At 45.7% G+C, this 25,000-nt stretch overlaps 1 protein-coding gene across 1 annotated transcript in view; it reads left to right on the top strand.

The window, feature by feature from the left end:
* LOC139762418 (G1/S-specific cyclin-D2-like) overlaps window positions 1–13,326 on the top strand; it is a 54,420-nt gene extending 41,094 nt beyond the window's left edge. The window contains exon 4 of the mRNA XM_071687279.1: window positions 8,581–13,326. Coding sequence (XP_071543380.1) covers window positions 8,581–8,924 — 344 coding nt within the window. The 3' untranslated portion in view covers window positions 8,925–13,326. The remainder of the gene's footprint in view (window positions 1–8,580) is intronic.
* The last annotated feature ends 11,674 nt before the right edge of the window (window positions 13,327–25,000 follow it).

Consider the following 25,000-nt stretch of genomic DNA (forward strand, 5'->3'; position numbering starts at 1 on the left):
TATATATATATATCCCCCGCCCCCAGACCACAGGTGTTGCAGTTTAGCAACAGCTCTCGCTCGTTAACTACCCGGATGCCGTTTGCAATTGCCAATTGGCCGGCCCGCCGACACCGTTGCTCTGATATGAATAACATGAATCTCAAACACTCGTGACAGTAAAACGTGTAACGATCTTTAAAGCAAACCTTCACCAGCAGTTTGTACTGCTTTTGCATTGCTTGTTGTGCTAGTGTGTGTGTGTGTGTGTGTGTGTGTGTGTGTGTGTGTGTGTGTGTGTGTGTATTCATTTATGTATTTGGAAACTTTTCAGGTGATTAAAAGGTTTCGTAACTGATAATTATAATATGAGGGAGAGGGTGACGCTGATTACTACTCACGTGGGAAGTGCGTCCACCGCAAGCCACTCTCACACTTGAAGCAACACCTTTCGCACACAAGATTAATTCATAGTTTAGAGGAGGGGGGAATATATCAAAAGTGAATTAAGCAGATTTGGTTGAACGTGTCCGGCGCGTGTGGCCTCGTAGTGCATAGTCATGGCGGTACATATGTGTGTGTGGCTTTGTGTATCACTGGCGACCGTCTGGTGTGTCAGGGGCGCTGCTCCTGGCGAACTGTCTGATGTGGGGGAGCGCTGCTCCTCAGCGACCATCTGAAGCAGAGACCCATCCACCTTCTAAGAGGACTTTCTCACCACTTCTCTGACTTCTGGTATATCAGTAACCTATTCCGAAGGCTTCATTCTAGCCATGACAGCGCAAGTCTTATCCAGAGAAAAGCTGCAGAATAAGATGTAGTTTCTGGCAGCTAAGTACTCCTAAGTACTGCAGCCGTCCAGTATATTATGGCTACTGGTATACCCGAGATCAGCTTAGCGTCAGTCATACACCACGTTGATCATTCTGGACATGGGCCGTGCGAAGCATGGTTTTCCAGCGTAGCCACACCGTGCGACCTGACCCGCCTGGGTCCAAGACTGCACTGGAGAACCCTCAACCTCCACCTCCCACAGGGGCGCTCCGCCACCTTAAGCTTCTCTCTCTCTCTCTCTCTCTCTCTCTCTCTCTCTCTCTCTCTCTCTCTCCAGTCCGGTCATAGTCGTCATTTCAGCTATAGTTTCAAAGCCTGACAGTACCTCACGTTAAAATTCATGCTCAAAGCTCAGTGTCCACGTGTCTGTGAGATGGAGTCGTCAGCTGGCTTCATTCCTGACCCACGTGGTGCGTGTGTGTGTGTGTGTGTGTGTGTGTGTGTGTGTGAGCGCATGCTGTTTGTGTGTTACTAGGAGAGTTTTAAACTCGTGTTGCCCAGTCTCAACCTATACATACGTACCTAGTCTTTACTTCTATGTATGTATGTATGCACACACACACACACACACACACACACACACACACACACCCTAGCTTAAGCCAGGTACCCATTTTATCGACCAACCCCTTGGGGAGGATGAACAGCTAGGTGGACTGTGGGCCAGCTGCCGCGACCACAATTCGAACTTATGCGGGTATGTTGCCGCACCGCTAACAGCTACACCACGGAGGTGTGTGTGTGTGTGTGTGTGTGTGTGTGTGTGTGTAAAACGTGTATGTCTCGCTGAACATGTAAATATTAACACCCATTACCCTTCTACCATTCCATTGTTACTTTGCCGTTATGTGACTTGCGATATCCAGTGTACACACACACACACACACACACACACACACACACACACTGTCGTACTCACCACTAACGGCGGGGTAATGGTGGCCTCGTCACCCACCACGCACCCACCTACACTCTTTGTCTTCACTCTAGCGTGATGGTCTGGTTCGCTGCTGCTGCTGCCAGCATGGGCGGAGGCACAGAGGATGTGATCATCGGTTCACGCTTGGCTGTGCTAACGTAGGAAATGTGTATGTGTAGGGAACCATGCTAGTAACACCGATATGTGAGCTATGCGTGTGTGAGTGTGTGTGTGTGTGTGTGTGTGTGTGTACTGACGTATGCAAGCCCGACTGGTTTTTCTCAAAGTCTTCTTTTTTTATATACATTTATTACGTTCAGGTAATGAACTTACGCACCCCTCTTGGTGCGCGACGCGCGCGCGCGGCATCTGGCAGACGGGGAGAAGGCTGACGCAGCCAAGGGCCGTCTTGGGCGTATGTTACTTCATATACCTCAAGGCTGCTGGAGGCTAGTGGTGGCCGTGCAGTCTCAGGGTCGGGGCGACGGTGGCACTGGGGATTACCACACAGACTAACGCCATTACGAGGTCATGACTTTCTCAGTATCCTTCACTACGGTATCAAGGGTTCGAAACACTGAACCTGCGTTGTGAGGTATCGAAACCACCACCTCTTTCCCTCGTCATTACTCAGACACAACCCCGCTCGGTATCCCGTCAGTAAACGGGTGGGTTTTTACAAGGGATGCTCCGGCAGGTCGCCACATGTCTCCCCTTGACGAAACATTTGGTCAACCTGGCTAACACAATCTCTCTCTCTCTCTCTCTCTCTCTCACACACACACACGCACACACACACACACACACACACACACGTCTTTCTTCGATCTAGCCGACAGCTCAAGTCTTTACAAAAAAAAAACACCAAAGCTACATTATCGTTGTTCCTCTAATCAATCAAGTTGTTTGAGGTTACAGACCGCAGGCCGCCCCCTCGTCTCCATCCTCCCCGTCCCCATTACATCGCGGCTCACCATGTACACTACAAATATTTGTCCAGTTGGTTGTTGAATGTATACAAAGGGAGATCGGTAATGACTCGACTACTGGCTGACTGGGGAGTAGTGAGTTAACAAGTTTCGGGTCCTAGATGTTTACAGCGTATTCCTAGCACCTTTTGATTGCCGTCGCACTGTGTTGGACAGCGTTGTATGAAGAAAATTCCTGATCTTTACGTCTGTATTCGAGGCGCCTTTGTATTTCAATCGTAGTGTTCTACAGTAGGGAGACTACGTCTTCCAACTGTTTTCCAGCAGTTACTCTATCGAAAAGTTTCAGCCAACGTTCGATTTCCAATGGTCAATGTCATATGAATGTTTCATGTAGCATTTCTTAATATGCCTCCGCTGTACTCTACGGTGTGTGTGTGTGTGTGTGTGTGTGTGTGTGTCCAAGGTCTCACTACATCTCAGACTCACCTCGGCTGTGCCCCGAAGGGCCCCTCGCGTGCTGTCTCCCGCTGCCCATGTGTTGGGTGTCTGGTAGTGGTCGCCCGCAGCTGGTCACGACCCCACCACACCTAACCACCTACAAATCACTGCTCAATCACTTGATCGCGCCTTTGATCGTCCTGCCGGCAAGATCAGAAGAGGGACGGCGGGGTCTCCTGGTTGGCTGGGGGATCAGCGTGGTGGTAGGAGGGAGGGAGGGAGGAAGGCAGGCAGGCAGGCAGAGAGGCATTTTTGCGGACGCCCTTGCCCCTAAGGGCAGATAGGCCTACAGGTGATTAGAATAGTGTCGCGATGGAATAATTGGCATGTGAAATGGGATCGGCCCATTCGCGTTCAGACAGAGTCTTTGATTACAATTTGATCATGTGTTGTGAGGGGTGGGGGGAAAAAAAATAATAGGCTTAATTCAGGTAGTGGTGCATGCTAATGGCTGGAGGAGGCGATGGAGGGGGTTGTAAGACCCATATTTTTGTCCGGGAGGCCTAGCAGGCCCGCCCTTATTTGCATATGATTAGTTTGTTGAGAGGCAGGCCCGGGCGACTTGGGAGAGAATGCAGGAGTGTGTCTGTGGGTGCCCCTAAGCCGATTAGCCCAATCGTCTGTTAAAAAGTAGGACTACAGACTTCTCACGGCGGCGGAGGGAGGGAAGGAAGGAGGGGATGAGGAGGGAGGATACGTAGCGGGTCAGAGTAGCGTTGATCAGTCGATCTTCGAAGCTTCAGTCATGAACTAGGGCGATATAGGTGTACCTTCGGGGTCTCCCCTAGTCGGGATATATATATATATATATATATATATATATATATATATATATATATATATATATATATATATATAGTATATGGAGCTTAGAAACTAGCGGCATGTAGATGAGGCTAGGAGTGGCCGCGTGGTGGTGGCGGAGACCCACGTGTACAGCGGCCAGACTCCAGCCCTCAGACGGCGTGGAGAAAGGTACGGTAGTGAGGTTAGTGTGTGTGTGTGTGTGTGTGTGTGTGTGTGTGTGTGTGTCTAGGGAGGGAGAGGGGTAGAGCGATCTGAGAGGCGGCGAGGTGGGGTTGAATTGCGGGTTCTGGCCTGGTCTTGTATATCGAGAGGGATCTGAGGGACCACATTTTATATCATGTACTGATTCGTTGCAATCTTGCCATATATATATATACATAATATAACGTGGACCTTATAGGAATCGTGTCGGGAGGACTTCTTTCCTATATGAAGTTATTATATAAATATATAACATATGGGATCTACGCCTTTTTTGTGCATGGATTTATGAGGAGTTGTATGGAACTCAATAACCCAGTATGTTGTCGACGTTTTAAAAATGGCTGTAACACAGGATATCGTGCATCAGGATGCTGTTAATATATATATATAAAAAACACTAGTTGGACACCGGACGGCCGCCATTTTTAAATGTCCAGATGTTGGTAAAGGACCGCGTGGCTGTAGAAAACGGGACGTGGTACGACCTCTTTTAAGGGAAATATTACCAATTTCTCCAGCCCTGTAGTTAGTTATGAATATTTTTTTGTTGGCGTTGTATCACTGATGGTAAAGCTACCTCGCCTGCCCAAATGCACAGCTCGCAAAGGCCTCCTCACACCCAAGTCTCAGGTATGTTAGCAGGGCATTTAAATCGCCACGAGGTGTGGTGTAGACAGCGTACAAAAGGCTGGTCCGTCTAGCCCTGGGGCGTCACAATGCCGTCTGGCAGCTGAGGAAGGAACCTTCGCCCTTCTCCCCACAACCCCAGAACCACCTGGCACAACCTCCCATATCACATGGTCAGGCCAGCATAACCCTACCTGTGTTGCTGAGGTGGCCCAGGGCTGCCACCCGCCGCCGCTGCCGCCCTTCGCCACATGGTCTACGAGGCCCAAGTCCTCCATGAGCTCGGCGGCACGCACCCCGCATCTCAGATCTTCCTTAGCTGGTTTTCCTCCCCCAATCAGTTCCTCCTTTTGGAGTCTTGCTCTGAGGCTCTACCCGTCTAAGTTGTTTCCTTCATGCTTAACTCATTCTTAACCTCGTCTTACCTCACAGGGTCTTGACGCCCCCAACCTCATCTTACCTCACAGGGTCTTGACGCCCCCAACCTCATCTTACATCACAAGGTCTTGACGCCCCCAACCTCTCGTCTTACCTCACAGGGTCTTGACGCCCCCAACCTCATCTTACCTCAGAGGGTCTTGACGCCCCTAAACCTCATCTTACCTCACAGGGTCTTGACGCCCCGAACCTCATCTTACCTCACAGGGTCTTGACGCCCCCACCTCATCTTACCTCACAAGGTCTTGACGCCCCCAACCTCATCTAACCTCACAGGGTCTTGACGCCCCCAAACCTCATCTTACCTCACAGGGTCTTGACGCCCCCAACCTCATCGTCCACTCAGTCTTATTTCGACTGATTATCCTCCCATGGCGTACACCGACCCTCCTTACCTCACCTTCGTAAAACCTTAGCTACTAACTATCCTCCCCATAGTGGCTTTTTAAATCTAGTTGGCACTGCAAGAGGCGAGATCGCTTCACTGAACGTGACCAGGAAACTGTGGCAATGAGGGAATCACAATGGCTAGGCTGCTCTTAATTACGACCAGCCTCGCTCTTTTGCCGGACGTTCACAAACCCCTTTTAAAGGCCACTGCAACAGTGGCCACGCGCCGGAAACACAGGGAGTGGGTATGTCCGGACTGGATGTGGCTTTCCGGAAATTCAAACGCAGCACGAGTGGTGATCACGTGGTGTGACGGTGTCTGGCGTGTCTGGATGCTCTCTCTCTCTCTCTCTCTCTCTCTCTCTCTCTCTCTCTCTGGCACACACACCTTCACTTCACACATTCCTCCTTCGTCAGTATTATTCCCCTCCGACTCTTGTCAGAGTTACACGAGACATTGAAATATATGTTGGAAGTGATTTAAGTTCCTCTTTCGCCCTCCGGTACTGATAAAAGACGACTCGCAAAGCGATGTTGTGATTATGATAACATCTTGTACGTATGATGCGGATGGAAGTGATGTAGTAGATGTGTGCAGTGTGTAGGTTAAGGGTAAGGGTGTTGTTTTTAAAGGGCGGGTGAGAGCAGTGCAGCTGCCGGGGAGGAGGAGAGGAGTAGGGAAATAAGTCACCAACCCACGAGTCGACGGTACCCGAGCGTACCCGAATGGCCGGCGTGTTGCCATATCTCCTCCGCTCACGTTATTAACATCCCAGTTACACTTGCTTATCTGACTAGACATGTGGAGCCTGCTTTGTCGAGCGCTTTAGCACATGACGAACAACTGGATTGAAGATTTCGAAATTATATACGAAGAAGTGGCATGCAGAAGATGAATATCCTTGAATTGTGTGTGTGTGTGTGTGTGTGTGTGTGTGCATGTGTGTGTCCACGAGGTTTTGGGGCCCAGGAATCAACCTCATAACTGTGCCGATTTAGTATTGGAACGCGAATTGATACTGAATTCTAATATCCCATTTATTTCGAGCAGTGTAATTCCCTCAGTTACCGATACAGCCAAGCAAATGGGGCAATAATAAATCATAAACCTCGCGGCGTTCGACGCAGTTTCTCTCAATGCACGGAGGCTGAAGTCCAGGTGGGAAGAGTGGGATTTCCAGCCGTGTGTGCCTCGGGGAAAGCGGGGTCGTTCGACACCAGCCGCGCTGGTTCGTCTGGTGTCTCCAAATCCCCCCCATAGCTCCCTGTTCGACACAACAACAATGCAAAACAATGGGGCAGGCGAGGACAATGCTTCCCGGCCGGAGAGGTACAATAGGCCTTGCAGGTCGGGGCCCGGGCGAGGGGACTCGCTATGGCAGGGATTTCGGGGTCTTGAGGCAGCGGGGGTGAAGCAGGGCTCCCCAGGAGCTTCGAGGGTTCGCCCGCTGGGACCGACGGGAACCACTTCGAGTCCTGTTCAGTCTTGGAGAGGGTTGAGGGCTATCGACCGAGGGAGATCATTGTTGCAACTTGTTCTGAGGTCGGCGGAGATTGTCATCGAGGGGGTCGAGCCTGCCGGAGCCGGTTGTTTGAGCCCCAGGAGGTCAGGCGGATCAACGCCCCACTGCTGACTATTCCAAGCCTGCCGGGGGTTCCTCCCTCCCCGCATTGCTCATGAGATTGCCGCATTGAAAACGAATTTTCCTCTCGCCTCATAAACCATTAAGGTTTGAACACTGCTTGGGGGAAATTCGTCTTATTCAACAAGATTAGTATGTACGGCTCAGAAGCGTCGAAAAATGCATTCATGAGAGGCCTTATAGAATTAAAACCTTTGTGGATGAGAGGTCACCGAGAACACTCCTGTAGGAGGGAATAGCCTCCCATATCATTACGACAATTTGATACTTGATACCTACCATAAAGTCTCCCTCTTCTTGGTTATCTTGGCAACCATGAACGCCAAGGGAGGATAGACGTGCTCTTAGGGGTGGCTGAGAGAGTGTTGAGTGGATGGCTTCCATCACTCGAGAGTGTGATTGTTACCTAGCGGCATGATGCCGACATGCCTTGGGGCATTTATTTGTCTGTCATTATTTGACACTCGCTGGTGACCGCTACATACCTCTGTGGGAGGCAGAAACTCCATGGGGCGTCTGTCAGGGGGTTTGGGAAGGAAGAACAGCATGTGGGACTTGTTGGCGTTGGCGAGTGCGTGTGAGGAGGCGCTGTGGTGTGTGACTGCCCCCATCCCTCCCCTGCACAGTTTCCCGAAGACTGCATCACAACGCCGTGCACTTCTGTGGGTCTCGTTAACGCGGCCATCGTTTCTAATGTAGCAATTTTGAGTTTCCCACCCGTGTTTCCTGCCGCGGCCATTTTTAAATCCCACTTTCCCTCTGGGCGAAAGGTGCCTCATCGGATTTTCGCCGGTATTTGCCTTACAAATCCATTCTTGTGTATTCGCACCATTAGGTTTAATTTGGCGTGGACGATGGTTGGATTGGAGATAAATATGGAGAGGTTGGGTATTGCCTTGTTTACTATGGCGAATAGAAACCAAATCCACGTGGTAAAGTCTCGTACAGTGAACCGTGGAGGCGGCACACCATAAGACTGTGTGTAGTTCAGCCTAGATTTAGTTCGATGTTTTGTCGAAATTTGGTTTGTCAGTGTAGTAGATGAATTTATACAACCATCCCCCACAGAAAAGCTTATAAATTGTAAATAAACATCAGGATATAGTTCAATTACTGTTTTCTGAAGTAGCTTTAACATGAGACCTTATGTCTTTGCTCCTTGCTGTTCGTATCAGTATACCAGTTTTACTTCACAGTTCTAGAGTAGACGTTAAGACTTAACTTAAAATCTCCATCTTGGTGTTTGTAAGTCATTGACTTACAAAACAGCAGCAGCAGACTTAACTAACTTTTCGTCCTTCTTTTACAGAGCTGGAGTTCGTGCACATAGAGCCCTCTGCTGTAGCCGTGGCCGCCATCACAGCTGCTGTCCGGGGACTGTACGTGTCCGAGTGGAGCAATGTTCTGTCCACCCTCGCAGCCGCTGTTAATCTAGACGCCCACGCCCTTCTTCCTGTGGTCGACCAGATCGATCTTGTCGTGGAGAACGAGAGCGCGATACTACCACCCAGTGTTCGCAACCAGCAGCTGCAACAGTCACAACCATCGACCCCTACCAACAAGCAGCAGTCTACCATGCCTATGGAGTTCTTCGACGGGAACGAGACACCTAAAGACCTCACGGACGTAGTCAACGGCGTCTTGGACGTGTAGAGGATAAGTTTGTAAAATTGGACGTGCTGCAGAGACGCGGCTAGCGAAGCCCTCGCTGCCTCCACCTTTCAGCACCACGCCTCAGGGTACCAGAGGAGTCTGTCATTGCCTCCATGTGAGTCCGAGAGAAGGCAGACTGACGACGGCTGTTTCCGACGAGTCTCTCTTGAAAGGATGACACCATTACAGGAGTCCACATAGACCTTTACAAAATCCTCAGATCACAAAATAATTTATATACGGACTTGAAACCTAACCAAAGACTTTTATAAATGAGGGTGAGTTAAGCTGGCAGTGGCTCCAATGGATTTCCGTGGTTGTTGGGATCTCATATTCTAAAGAATATTGATAAAGAACCCCCCCTAAAGGAATGTTGTTCTGCAATTAACTCACACAGATCCTGGGTGCTGGCGCGCGTCCTCACGGCAGGGCGATCTGGCTCATACCAAATGGTGTAGATCTCAGTCATTTTCTGTATCCAGTCAAAGTCAGGGGCGGGGGACCAGTGGGAATCGGCTGGCCTTCAGGAGTTATAAACGGTGACGCATATTCCCTCTGTAGATGGGAAACAAAACCACGTTGTCAATAAAAAAAAAACATGTAACATCTAGCTACAAACGATTACGTAAAATTGCTTTTATTTATTTATTTTTTTTTTCATTTCTAACATGTAGACAAGGATTGGCAGTTTATGGCTACTGAAGGAGGCCTTAACTTAAGACGCAAGAAGAAGAAGAAGAAGGAGAAGGAGAAGCAGCAGCAGGCACTGGCAATTTGACGACGGGATGGGTGGGAACGAACCACCATCCTTCCCTGTTCCTTCAACTTGGCCACATTGATGTACTTAATCTTAAGTGGTACGTTAAGGTACTTAGCGACGCCTGAAGCCTGTCATGGTATGGGAACTTAAGCATTGCAATGCAATGGATGGACGGATTTTATACGTCAGGTTGAATCGTCGTCTGTGACTCGTTTGGATTTATGGCAGATGATGATGATGATGATGATACTGGAACTGGTTGAAAACTCTCTTTTTAAGGCTACTGGAACTTGTTGAGGTTCATTGGATCACTGTATCCAGTTGAACTACTGGCCATGAGAGAACTACTTCCAGCTGAACTGACTTCAATTTAAAAAAAATAATAAACTACTGTGATCAGGCTAAAGGTTTGAAATAGATTTGAACTGACATTTTTGTAACTTAACTACTAAGAGTATATAATGCCCTGCTCTTCCAAAAAAAAGTTCCTTTGTGGTACCCCCCTTTAACGTGCATTTTCTTAAAACGTGTCAGTACAGTATTATTAAGTGATAATCAAATATATATGTTTGACGAATTGTCAAAACCAAGGTGCTGTATATTTGGATTCTCGAGATACCTTTTTTTTTTCTTTTTTCCAAACACCTCAAAAGGGAAAGAAAAAAAAAAAACCTTGTCATTTGAACACGAAGCTTGCATGCACAATGTCGGGCATTACTTCCCATTGTGTTCTCAGTCCAGTGTTCCGTGTGTTGTGAACAGTGTTCAGAAAGTTATGAAGGAACAATTTTTTTTGATCTCGTCGCTGTTGTATGAGGAGAGCATGCATTTTTTTTTTTTATTCATTCTCTATTGTATAAATCCTATTATGTATATAGTGTGTATACTTTGTTAATGATGCTACTTATAGGCTATTTTATAATATATATTGCGAAGGATAAAATGGGTTCCAGTGTCACTTATGAGTTCATGAGAAGTCTTCACACCTTTTTTTTTTCTTCCAAGCGGAAAATAATCATTGGGTGTATATATATATATATATATATATATATATATATATATATATATATATATATATATACTGATATTTTACGGTCTCAGTTGTTCATTTTATATTCTTTGGTAAACTTATACAGAGCATTTAACGAACGTAAACCTGATTTGAATACGTGCCTTGTAAACTAAATTAGTGCCTTTCACCATTGTATGAAATTTTTATCTGACCTATTTATTTTCACGAAATAAATAGCCGTCACTCTAATGTATTCTGTACTAAAATCCTGTGCCTTAGAAAAATAAGAGAAAAGAGTCCCCTTTTTTACAAGTGATTAATAATTAATGTTGGTATAATTTTAAGTAAACTCTGCTTCCTGAGAGCGTAATTATAGTACTATATTGAGAGCTTAATTATAGTACTATATATAATATCACCAGTTCATGATCTGGAAAAAAAATAATAAGAACAGAGACATTCATTCTAGAGTATCATCATTCAAACATGTAAACGATACATATTACGATTCAAATTCTAAACTACATATGAATGAAGAACACACACATGTAAAGCTGAGGTGGTGTGAGGCAGTTCAGGTAAATGCGGGCTTTGGAACTACTGAGGGATCACCTCCTCCCTCCCTCTCTCTCGTGCTGGCTCGCCCGCTCACTCACTCACCCACACCAAAATGAAGATTTCTTATTTGCTGGAAACGTTTGTAGCTTTGAGCAAGTGTACGTGACCTGGTTTCTCGGGTGTTTTCTAGTCTCATTCCCTTGTTGGAGAAGAAGCTGCCGATGAACGGTGTAATTTTTTTTTCTCCTAGATTTATTATAACTGTAGTTTAATTTAATGTTGCCTTCTGTGCTGGAAATATATTTATGACTCTTAGACTCTCTTGCTTCTTTTACTTCCTCCTCCTACTGGGAAGGTAAACGACCCTCTCTCGATGATTATATATATATATTTTTTTTTCTCTCTCTCTCTCTCTCTCCCAAGCCTCTATTTTATGGTAGTTCGCCCCTCCCTCCTCCTAACATTTATTAGATCATTTAAATTATACAGTACCTCGTATGATATTTATTAGTAGTGTTTAACGACCCGATCATTGGCAAGCCTTCAAAAACAAGTAATTATAATAATTATTTTTTTTTTTTCATTTTTACCTCCTGTGCTCACGGGAATAATATATTTAGTGCTACTAAGGTAATATGATACTGAGGATAACCTTGGTGCAAGCACCATTACCAGTGTGTGTGTGTGTGTGATGCTCCAAGTGTGTGATGCTCCAAGTGTGTGATGCTCCAAGTGTGTGATGCTCCGAGTGTGTGATGCTCCGAGTGTGTGATGCTCCAAGTGTGTGGTGCTCCCAGTGTGTGATGCTCCAAGTGTGTGATGCTCCAAGTGTGTGGTGCTCCAAGTGTGTGATGCTCCGAGTGTGTGATGCCCTTAGTGTGTGGTGCTCCAAGTGTGTGATGCTCCAAGTGTGTGATGCTCCAAGTGTGTGGTGCTCCGAGTGTGTGATGCTCCGAGTGTGTGATGCTCCGAGTGTGTGATGCCCCAAGTGTGTGGTGCTCCAAGTGTGTGGTGCTCCAAGTGTGTGATGCTCCAAGTGTGTGATGCTCCAAGTGTGTGATGCTCCAAGTGTGTGATGCTCCAAGTGTGTGATGCTCCAAGTGTGTGATGCTCCAAGTGTGTGATGCTCCAAGTGTGTGATGCTCCAAGTGTGTGATGCTCCGAGTGTGTGATGCTCCAAGTGTGTGATGCTCCAAATGTGTGGTGCTCCAAGTGTGTGATGCTCCAAGTGTGTGATGCTCCGAGTGTGTGATGCTCCAAGTGTGTGATGCTCCAAGTGTGTGATGCTCCAAGTGTGTGGTGCTCCAAGTGTGTGATGCTCCGAGTGTGTGATGCTCCAAGTGTGTGATGCTCCGAGTGTGTGATGCTCCAAGTGTGTGATGCTCCAAATGTGTGGTGCTCCAAGTGTGTGATGCCAAGTGTGTGGTGCTCCAAGTGTGTGATGCTCCAAATGTGTGGTGCTCCAAGTGTGTGATGCTCCAAGTGTGTGATGCTCCAAGTGTGTGATGCTCCGAGTGTGTGATGCTCCAAGTGTGTGATGCTCCGAGTGTGTGATGCTCCAAGTGTGTGATGCTCCAAATGTGTGGTGCTCCAAGTGTGTGGTGCTCCAAGTGTGTGATGCTCCAAGTGTGTGATGCTCCAAGTGTGTGGTGCTCCAAGTGTGTGGTGCTCCAAGTGTGTGATGCTCCAAGTGTGTGATGCTCCAAGTGTGTGATGCTCCTACACACGGGAAGGTTTAAAAGAGAGGGAAAGAAAACAAGATCAAGCATTGTACTGGTAATGTGCTGTGTGCCTAGATAGCGCTACATTATAGCAGCCACTGAACGTAGCTTTGTAAGATGCAGCAATCAGGATCCTTTCATTTTATTTTCTGGCTTAGTGTACCTTTTTTTACATCATGGATATACCCTTTTTTTTTCCTCAGTGATGTGAAAGGATGCTATGATACGAGTACCCCTTCCCCCATTGTATGCTAATGTTGAAGAAGAAAAACACTTTCCATACCTTTTTATTTTCTGGGATGTAATTATTCTATTATTAGCTGTGTTATGATTAATAAAAGGAGAATATTATAGTGTCTTTTTTTTATAAATGTATATATATCCTTGAATGATGCTTACATTATTTATACAACAGTATTAATGATACAGAAATACAGTTACAATTTATCATCAATTTCATCAGGTAATGATCAACAAGGCAGTGAAAAAGAAATTAAGGAATAATTAAAATTCCAAATTTTTAGTATGAAATAAAACCAATCTATCCTACCAAGTTTCACTTCCTTAAGTTAGATATATCAGGGAAAGTTTTTCCAATAAAAATGATTGAAAAATAACAAGAAAACACTACAAGAATACCCCTTTAACCTTATGTTGCCTTTCACTAGTGTTTACCTTTGACGATACAGTCTTGAAATCTAACCTTTGGAGCGGAGTGTGAGCTTATCCTTTGGAGTGGAGTGTGAGCTTAGGAAAGCTCACCCTTATATGTTCACTATTTTCATAATTACACGAGAGAAAAAATTATACAACAGCAATGCATATAACATTACTGAATCATGGGGATTGTTAACACTATTGCACTGAAATTAAGAAGAAAACGGAGATCAAAGTTACCCCAAAACGAATGATAATATACGATATTGAGGGCAAACTACATGAAATTCCCTGTTGCTACGAGATCACTTGGAATATATTCGTACATTTGCTACACCACTGTGTTGAGGACTGAGACACACCCCTAGCCTGAGCCTTCATGGAGAAGAAGGAGGATCATTCCTTACCCGCCTACTGCTGTTGCTCCTGCTGTTCTTCCATCATATAAAAAGAGAGGGAGGGAGGGAAGGAAGGGGAGTTTCCACCTACCCCTTTGAGTCGCCTTCTACGACACGTAGGGAATAACGAGTAACTTTTCAACACTTAATCCCCAAGTGTAACAATGATAATTTACAATGCCATTTTGATAACTACTTGTATGCAAGCAGTTTACACACTCAAACGAAAGAAAATGAAATATATATATATATATATATATATATATATATATATATATATATATATATATATATATATATATATATATATATCATAACAGAGTCAGGCACCCAGATAAATGGAAGAGACGAGGAAGAATAGAGTAATAGAGCAAACACAGCAATATGGAGCTGAGGAGAGAGAGACAGGCAAGTATAAACAGACTAAGGTAAACAAGAAGGAACGAGGAAAGTAAACACAGAAGTGTTACATCCCCACATAACAGGACTAAAGAAGCAGACAATTACATTATAATCAAACAACAGTAATACACGAAGGTAAACACCAAATCATATGAGACAAAAGAAGCAAACAATTACACTATAAACAAATAACACGGGACGACGTTAAGGTAAACAACGACTTATACAGAGCCACAGTAAGGAACTAAAAAAAAACAGCAAACACTTACACTACAAGCAGACAACAATGCATTACGAAGGTAAACAATCATGCAATGTTACATTATGGAACTAAAGAAGCAGACACACTGTAAACAGAAAGTTAGTACTATGGAGGTCAGCACACGACGGAAGGATATAGCGTCTCCATACAAACTAAGAGTGTAGAGGAGTCCCTTTATAATGTAGGGTGTATAGGACCCTCAATATTACGTAGAATGTATCGGATCCTCGTTATAATGTAGTATCTCCACGACCCCCGTTACAATGTAGTGTCTCCACGACCCCCGTTATAATGTACGGTGTCTTAATGTCTCTAAGATCTCTGTTACAACGAACGGTCTCTTTATAGGACCCTCGTTACAATGCAGCGTGTCCTTACAATGTACAGGAGACTCGTTATAATGCAGCGTATCCTAGTGTGTATAGAACCACCGTTATTTCGAAGCATGTGCCTTGAGCCTCGTTAAAACGCACTGCCTCAAGGCGTGTGCAGGATCCTTCTTATTATGTAACATGTACCTTTAACCTTGGTATAACGTATAGCTTCTTTATGCGTACAAGGACCCCTCGTTACAACGTACAACGTCCTGCTGGCTATATAAGACTCTCGTTATGACGTACCTGAGTCCTAGCGTGCACGGAGCCCTCGCTATAGCGTACAGTGTGCTGGAATATGAAGGACCCTCGTTACAACGTCTCGCATGTGTGTAAGAAGCCTTCTCTTATACCACAGAGATCCCTGGCGTGTTCACAACCCTCACTATAACCTACAGACTCCCATAGCGCGTGCGCAAGACTCTCGTTACAGCATATACATCGTGGGGGACTTCGGTGATCCCTTACAACGAAGGAAAACGGGCCACGGAGCCGACGCAGTAAAACCCATAACGAACCAGACCGAAAGAACGAAAGGCGAAGGTGAAATAACGTTAACTTTAGTATGGAAATTCAAGGGTGAAACTTGAGACGAAAGGGAGAGGTTCATCTTCGAAGCATCCGTTATCGGGGGGGGGTGGTATGTATAAGACGTCGGTTATCGGGGGGTGGTATGTATAAGACGTCGGTTATCGGGTGGGGGGTGCGATGTGTAAGACGTCGGTTATCGGGGGGTGGTATGTATAAGACGTCGGTTATCGGGGGATGGTATGTGTGAGACGTCGGTTATCGGGTGGGTGGTGGTATGTGTAAGACGTCGGTTATCGGGGGGGTGGTATGTATAAGACGTCGGTTATCGGGTGGTGGTATGTATAAGACGTCGGTTATCGGGTGGTGGTATGTATAAGACGTCGGTTATCGGGGGGTGGTATGTATAAGACGTCGGTTATCGGGGGGTGGTATGTATAAGACGTCGGTTATCGGGGGGTGGGATGTGTAAGACGTCGGTTATCGGGGGGGTGGTGGTATGTGTAAGACGTCGGTTATCGGGGGGGTGGTATGTATAAGACGTCGGTTATCGGGGGGTGGTATGTATAAGACGTCGGTTATCGGGGGGTGGTATGTATAAGACGTCGGTTATCGGGGGGTGGTATGTATAAGACGTCGGTTATCGGGTGGTAGTATGTAAGACGTCGGTTATCGGGTGGTGTTTACGTAAGGCATAGGTTATCGGGGATTATCTATGGCATCGATTATCGGGCGGTATGTAAGGCATCGGTTATGAGGTAATATCTAAGATATCGGCTATCAGGTAGAAGAATCTAAGGTACTTGGTAATTATGAAGAGAATTATATAAAGAAGATAAAGCCAAGCCTTTATCAAAGGAATTCACCTCAATACACATATAAGTGTGAACTACGCTACGTAAGGTTTAAGTCGGGTCAGGTTAGGTTAGCTTTAAGCTGGGCTAGGTCAGGTTTCGCTATGCTAGGTTAGGCTAAGTTTCAATCTGCTTGGCTCGCTTTGTTAGGTTAGGTTAGGTTAGGCTAGGTCAGGTTTCGCTATGCTAGGTTAGGCTGTTTCAATCTGCTTGGCTCGCTTTGCTAGGCTAGGCTAGGTTAGGTTAGGTTATGTCAGGTTTCGCTATGCTAGCTTAGCTTAAGTTTCAATCTGCTTGGCTCGCTTTGCTAGGCTAGGCTAGGTTAGGTTAGGTTATGTCAGGTTTCGCTATGCTAGGTTAGGTTAAGTTTCAATCTGCTTGGCTCGCTTTGCTAGGCTAGGCTAGGTTAGGTTAGGTTAGGTTAGGTTAGCTTTCGGCTAGGCTAGGTCAGGCTTCGCTATGCTAGGTTAGGCTAAGTTTCAATCTGCTTGGCTCGCTTTGCTAGGCTAGGTTAGGTTTCGTTAGGCTAGGCTAGGTTAGGTTAGGTTAGGTTAGATTAGATTAGGTTAGGTTAGGTTAGGTTAGGTTAGGTTAGGCTAGGTTAGGTTAGGTTAGGTTAGGTTAGGCTAGGCTAGGCTAGGCTAGGTTAGGTTAGATTAGGTTGGGATTGGTTAGGCTGGATTAAGTTAGGTTTCGTTAAGTTAAACTGGTCTCGGAATTGGCCTGAACACTCAAAGAAGGAGTTAGAAGATTTGATTGGGTTAGTGGTGGTCACCACTTGACCTTGACCTCCTTAATGACCCTTGATGTGCGACGGGGTTATGACAAGACCAACCAACCAATCGAACTGGTGCGTAGGGTTGAAATTCCCCACGGAATATCAGCATGGCATGGAAATGTATCGATGTCCATGGAAATTCATACATGGCCTGGAAATATATGCATGGCCTGGAAACGTATGCATGGCCTGGAAACGTATGCATGACATGGAAATGTATGCATGGCCTGGAAATGTATGCATGGCCTGGAAATGTATGCATGACATGAAGATGTATGCATGATCTGGAAATGTATGCATGGCCTGGAAATGTATGCATGGCCTGGAAACGTATGCATGACATGGAAATGTATGCATGACCTGAAAATGTATGCATGGCATGGAAAGCTATGCATGACCATGGAAATTCATACATAGCCTGGAAATGAATGCATGGCCTGGAAATGTATGCATGGCATGGAAATGTATGCATGACCTGGAAATGTAAGCATGGCCTGGAAATGTATGCATGACATGGAAATGTATGCATGACATGGAAATGTATGCATGGCCTGGAAATGTATGCATGACCTGGAAATGTATGCATGGTATGAAAATCATGGGGTTTTACGAATAATGATGGACTGGCTTCGATTCTGAAACAAAACACCAAAAGAGGAGGAGGAGATGGGGTGGGTGTGGGGGCGGGGCCTCGGGACACCGGCTAACGGGGCATTAATGAATATTCAAAAAGAGATGATACGATCAAGGGAGAATGGATGCAACTGATTACATATACAAAAAAAGAAAATGAATTTCAAACAGCAACAGACAGTTAATGGGTCCTAACGAGGCTGTTTGTGAGAATGGAGGAAAACGGCTACTCATAGGTTTGAGAAGGTAAGAAAGAGTAGGGAGACATTAAAGTTTTTCAAAGGGAAAGACGAGGAAATTTTCCATGTAGCTAAAGAGGCGAAAAATAACATCCATCATGGCTTTAAGGCAAATTATCTATCAAGTCTATCTTTAAACGTATGTGTGTGTGTGTGTGTGTGTGTGTGTGTGTGTGTGTGTGTGTGTGTGGTACTATCATCAACCACTCCGATTGGCAAATCATTCCATATGTTACCAAATCCTGTCGAAGGAGAACTACCCCGCCCAATTGGAGCTAAATTGTTTGCCCACGAGTCTGTATCTGTTACTGTGAGTGACATCAGACGAGTCTGGTCTTAAACAGTTCGTTTGATCGAGAAGATCAAAGCAATCAATGATTCTAAATACCTGCATCTGATCATCACTTCAGGGAGAGAGAGAGAGCTGGGTTATAAGGGATGGAAAGAAGCCTTAAATTCTACCCACTGAGGAAGAGAGAAGAGCGAGCGGTGACCGGATCACAACCTCTTCAAAGTATTCGAACCAGACTGGTAACAGAGACAGTGCACAATCCTTCCAAAGACGTAGGGACCGAACGGTCCAAAAGGCCGTCACATAAACTGAACCAAGGAACCAGTAAATGAATATATAAAGTACCTTCCCACTACATGAGTGATGTATTAAATGGAATAAACAACACAAGGATTTAGTTAGAAGGAAGGGCAGCGCAAAGGAGTTCAGAAACTTTGTATGATGATATAGTTCAGGAGATGAGGGGCCTCACGAACGTCAAACTCCCTCCCCATACAGTATAAAGAACTACTTACACACACACACACACACACACACACACACACACACACACACACACACACATTCAAGGATACTGGTTAGTGTGAGGTCAAGTACCTCAGCACTCGGCCCCATACGTCAGGCCTCACGGCAGGAGCCAGCCTCTCACCTCAGCAGCTGTCTTTGTTCTCAAGGAATAAACACCTTCCAAGACCGATAGCAGGGATTAAAAGATTCTAATTACATCATTCTCCCAGCTGGCCGAAAGCCGAGCGGCGGTTGGCCAAGGAGGTGGTGACGTCACGGCGAGCAGACCGTCTGTCGCGGTGGCCATTGGCCCGCGAGGACGTGACGTAACGGGCAGGTGTGACGGGGGAGGGAAGAGAGAGAGAGAGAGAGAGAGAGAGAGAGAGAGAGAGAGAGAGAGAGAGAGAGAGAGAGAGAGAGAGAGCAGAGGATGCTGCGTCATAGCCACAGTTGCCACATACGCATAATAACTGTACCATTATAGAAGGGTAATGCACTCCGGTCAACCTAGAAGTGCCTCCGGACTGTCACCGTTGAGAACACGACAAAATCATTACGTCCACAGTGTGCCAAAGATGTCACCAAAGACATTTGTGATCGATTACGTTAAATTTATATATGAAAAGGTGGGTGAGGGGAAAAAGAAATAAATATAAATAAATCTGGCATGCCACCCAATGGATCTAATCCACAGTGGCTTTGTAGAGCGTGATGTGCCTTTGTGAAGGGGAGAGAGAGAGAGAGAGAGAGAGAGAGAGAGAGAGAGAGAGAGAGAGAGAGAGAGAGAGAGAGAGAGTAGCAGCAGTGGGAGCAGCAGGAGAGGGGAACCACTGCAGTAGTTAAGTCATGTCCTTCCTGGCCTCACATATGCATTTTGCTGCACTCGTGAAACTTGTCATTTAGTGTAATTTCAGTTCAACTGGATTTTGTATGGGTGGATAAAGGCTAACAATTGTGATTATATATATAAATATGAATATATATATATATATATATATATATATATATATATATATATATATATATATATACATATATATATATATATATATATATATATATATATATATATATATATATATATATATATATATATATACAGATGAAACGTGTGTACATAAAATGCAAGTAAAACCACAAGTGTCGAGCGCTTTCGTGTAATCACATCGTTAGTCAGTCCTGACGATGTAATTAAACGAGAGCGCTTGACACTTGGTATTTTCCCGTTTCCTTTGTGGTTTCATCTTCATACACCCACCCTACCACGGGTATATATATGTGGAAAAAAAAAAAAAAACACCTCAACTACAAACAGCACAAAAACAGAAGCACTTCCTAAGGACAAAATCCCCAGCTGTCAAAGAACCACAAACACTGAACACCTGTCCCGCGACACAAAAGCACTTCAAACACAATCTCACTCCAGCGTTGCTCGACACTCAGGCCTTTGCAACAAACACTAGACCCCCTTCCTTCTCCTCCTCCTCCTCCTCGTCTCGCCCCGGCCACTGAACCAACCACCCATCCCCCTATGGAGAAGTGTAGGGCTTACTCCATTCTTCCTCCTTCAGCAACCACAGACTTTCAGATCTCATCTCCTTCAGTAATCAAGACCACACACACACACACACACACACACACACACACACCATAACAACAGCAAGTAGCTGAGCACCTTCGGAGCCTTAAAACCAAACGCTCAACCACATCCACAGATCTTCCTGCGAAACTATACAAAGAATTCTCCCATGAATCAGCCACACCACTAACCGCCATAATTAATGCTACAATCAAGCAGTCTAAATGCCCTACAGATGTGAAGACGGTGGATGTCATTCCACCAATCCAGAGTCTTCTAAAAGAGTTGTGTATGCCCTGTTGCCATCACCGCAATCCCCAGCCCAACTTGTGAAAGTTTTGTGCTTGGGGGTCCTGTGCTGACATTGCTGATTCAGGAGACCCTCATCAGTTCGGAAATAAGAAGTCTTCCCCCACCATTCACTGCCTCGTCAACAGCCTAGACTTCCTTTACCGCAACTTGGAGTGGCGCGAGACTTCTGAAGGTACTCGTCTCCGTGGACTTCACCAAGGGCTGTCGACCTGGTAACCCAGAGCGTCATCATACACAATGCCGTTGACCGAGGACTACTAGGAGTGTCTCGTCTCGTGGCTGATGAACTTCTTGACCGGAAGACCCGAAGCCGTCTGCTTTACGAAAGCCACATCGACCTCGCTACCCCTAACTTGTACGCGAAGTACCACAGTGCTTCCACACCCCTGTTTCTCTGCTGAAGTGAGGAAATCGTTCATAAAAAAAAAGAGGAGGAAGAGTGTAGGAGACAAGATTGAACCCTATGGGACACCGCTGTTGATAGGGAAAGGGGGGAGAGGTTGACTCATCGGCAATTACGGAGATAGATCGTTCAGACAGGAAGCTAGATAGGAGGAAACAAAGTGAGGGAGGGAAGCCACAAGAGGGGAGCTTGGAGATGAGACCCTGATGTCATACCCTGTGAAAAGCTTTAGATATAGCAAGGGCTACACCACAGGAATCTCCATAGATTCTAAGTAATGATGACCAGATATCATCAGGATAAGAATGGGCATCACCAGCGTGCGAGTAGGTAGAGAGGAGAGTGAACGGTTCCAGGTGAAGGCTGGTCTGCTGCAGGGGTGTGTGATGTCAATATAGCTGATTAATACGTTTAGAGATGGAATGGTGCGGGAGGTACATGCAAAGCGGGGCCAGAGAAGTGAGTCAGTTGTCTGCTGACAACACAACACTGGTAGCACATTCAAGTGAGAAACTACGAAAGTTCGGTGTCCGAGATGGTAGGAGTGTGTGAAAGGAGGATGTTCAGGGTAAATGTGAATAAAAGCAAGGCTGTTAAGTTGACCAGGGTAGAGGGAACAGGTTAGATGAAGGGCGAGTTTGAACGGGAGAAAACTTGGAAGTGAAGTGGTGTTTTAGACACCTTAGAGTGGACATGACAGTGAACGGAACCATGACAGCGGAATTGAGTCATAGGGTGGGTGAGGGGGCAAAGGTTATGGGAGGTTATCTGGGAGGGTGGAAATGGGTATGTTTGATGGTATAGCAGTCCCAACGATGCTGTATGGATGCAAGACATGGGCTATAAATGAGGATGTGTGGAGGAGGGTGGGTGTGTCCGAAATGAAATGCTTGAGGACAATATGTGGTGTGTGTGTGTGTGTGTGTGTGTGTGTGTGTGTGTGTGTGTGTGTGTGTGTTACCAAACTCCGCCTAAAATGATATTACATCGCTTGTGAAGTCACCCTGGACGAGGAAGTACCCAAGGCAGAGGACGAAAGTAATAACATCTCATCGAGGAACTCCTCACTCTAAAGGAGTCCTTGCTTTCCATGCTGTTGAGTGTAGCGCAGCCTTGAAATTGCAGAGAGAGAGAGAGAGAGAGAGAGAGAGAGAGAGAGAGAGAGAGAGAGAGAGAGAATTTGCTTTCTACTCACGTCAGAGCCAGCCGGCACCTCTGGAATGCAAGCCCTTATTTCATATGTATACATTATATTTTTTGTGTGGAAGCTAAAGACAAGATAACATATTATTGACAGATCTTATCGTAAACTGCCGTACAGTGACTGATTGCTATATAAACAACTCATAAATACAGCAATTTACTTCGAATTATATATATATATATATATATATATATATATATATATATATATATATATATATATATTCTTATAAGCCTACGGGGAAATAGAAACACGATAAGTTCCCAAAGAACATGTGTTCCAGGAATATGATGGTGGACACAAGGAAAATGAAACACGGAGGATCCGAACGCTTTTGTGATAATTCACATTTTTAGGGGGTACAAAGATGATTACCTCTATACCCCTGAAGATGTGGACTATCACAAAAATGTTCTGATCTTCTCGTTTCATGTTCTATGTGGCTAACGTTTTCGAAGTTAGGGTAACGAGTGGAAGAGAGATGTTAACGATTCGTCTGTCTGTAACATTCACTTACGGAGTTACGTACATACCCACATTCTGTCTTCCTTCATATTAATCTTACGATCTTTTCCTTTCTCTAACCTTCCTTCCTCTCCTCCTTACCCTCCTTGAATCTCTTCCCAAAACTTCCCTTCTTTGACTACACGCACGTAAGTTTATTTTCCCCCCTCACTCGTCTCCTTGAAGAGTAGAAAACGACACGTTCAAATCCATCTTATGATACACTGAACATTGCGAGGGCGCAGGAGTGGGTCAAACCTACACCTGGGGGTAAAACCTTGTCCCGCTGGGGTCTTAGGACATCCGGATCTTTTGGCACTGGTGTACTATGGTACTGGAGGTCTTGTGGTAACTGTGGACCTGCAATATTAGGGTCTTGTCGTGTGGTACTGGGGTCTTATGGCACTGGAATCCTTTGATATGGGACTCCTGTGGTAAAGGGGGCCTCTGTGGTACTGGGGGCCCCAGTGACAATGGGGCCTCTGTGGTACTGGGGGCCCCAGTGACAATGGGGCCTTGTGGTTATAGGGCATAGTGGTCCTGGAGTTGTGGTGTAGGGGCATTGTGGTATAGGGGCATTGTGGTATTGGTACCTTACGTCTTTGGACCTGTGATAATGTAGCCCTGTGGGAGCTCCTGAGGTACTTGGACCTTCTGGGAGGTACTGAGGAGCTTGGGTCCTCTGGAAGGACCTGATGGTTGACGGGAAACGTGAACATCTTTTGACAGTAAAGTGATCATACTTGCAAGCGATGACAGCGAAGATCAGTTGTGTGCACTAAAAGGATAGGTGGAGTTATGTGCAGACGAGCACAGTATATATGACTGTACTTAAAGTCAAGGATAAATATTACCAGATGTTCACAAGTGTTGCATGTGGTTACAGGCAAGAGGAAGCACCTGCAGGCAGGTGCTGGAAGTAAAGAAAGCAAATTAAACGTTTTAGAACGTTGGTGATAACAAAATAAAATTAACACACCGAAATGTTTACGTTTCAACACGAGCAGCGGCAAGGCATGGGCGTGATGGGGCCAGGCCTATAAGGTTTGGGTCATCGGCTGACAATGACAAACCTGTGCTTCATTCCTGAAGGAATATATATATATATATTATTTTTTTTTTTTATTATACTTTGTCGCTGTCTCCCGCGTTTGCGAGGTAGCGCAAGTAAACAGACGAAAGAAATGGCCCAACCCCCCCCCGTATATATATATATATATATATATATATATATATATATATATATATATATATATATATATATATATATATATATAACAATATCTCCATAGGCAAGTAAGACATATACAGCCACTGCACAGGTGAGATACCTCCCAAAGGGAAGGCAAACTCCACAAAGGGAAGCACAAACTCCAACCAGAAAGAAAGGCAGTGTGGATGAAGGGGCAACAAAACGAGGGAAGGCTGTAGACAGTGAGGAAGGAGTGGTAGGGACGGATCGTAAGGAAGATCAACAGAGGGGAAACTAGACATCAAGGAAGGCGATGGAGATAAAATACAAGTCTGGTCCCGGAAACAGGCAGGCAACGGGAGACACCAGTACAAACCACAAGTACTAACAATAATAACCACAACTACCATCATCAACCACCACAACCACCACCACCACCACACCTGACCACCACCACACCCGACCAACCACACCTTTCTGGTTAATCCGTCATTCTCAGGAGGTGCAATGCGAGGCTCTTCTGCTCTCCCACGGGGCCAGAAGACACCAGGGCACACTCGTATTCACCTCAGGGAACCTCGGGGTTTCAGTAATACACTCGCCTACGATCATGGGAAGCTTGGCATGCACGCTGCTGACCCTGTGACGCAGACTTCAATTGTAATCTTTCACTGAGCACGTCCCTGTATCGCGTCCCAGGACATGTGGGTCTTAGCTTAATACCTTAATACAATAGCTCGAACGTGGGTATATACAAATGTATATCTCAGTCACTCCCAATGTATATATGCGCGCGCGCGCACGCACACACACACACACACACACACACACACACACACACACACACACACACACACACGTGTATATAGAGGGATGAGAAAATAAGAGTGGCGGATGAGAACGGAGA

Source organism: Panulirus ornatus, chromosome 43 (genome assembly GCF_036320965.1).
Source record: "Panulirus ornatus isolate Po-2019 chromosome 43, ASM3632096v1, whole genome shotgun sequence".
NCBI classification, from domain to species: Eukaryota; Metazoa; Arthropoda; class Malacostraca; order Decapoda; family Palinuridae; genus Panulirus; species Panulirus ornatus.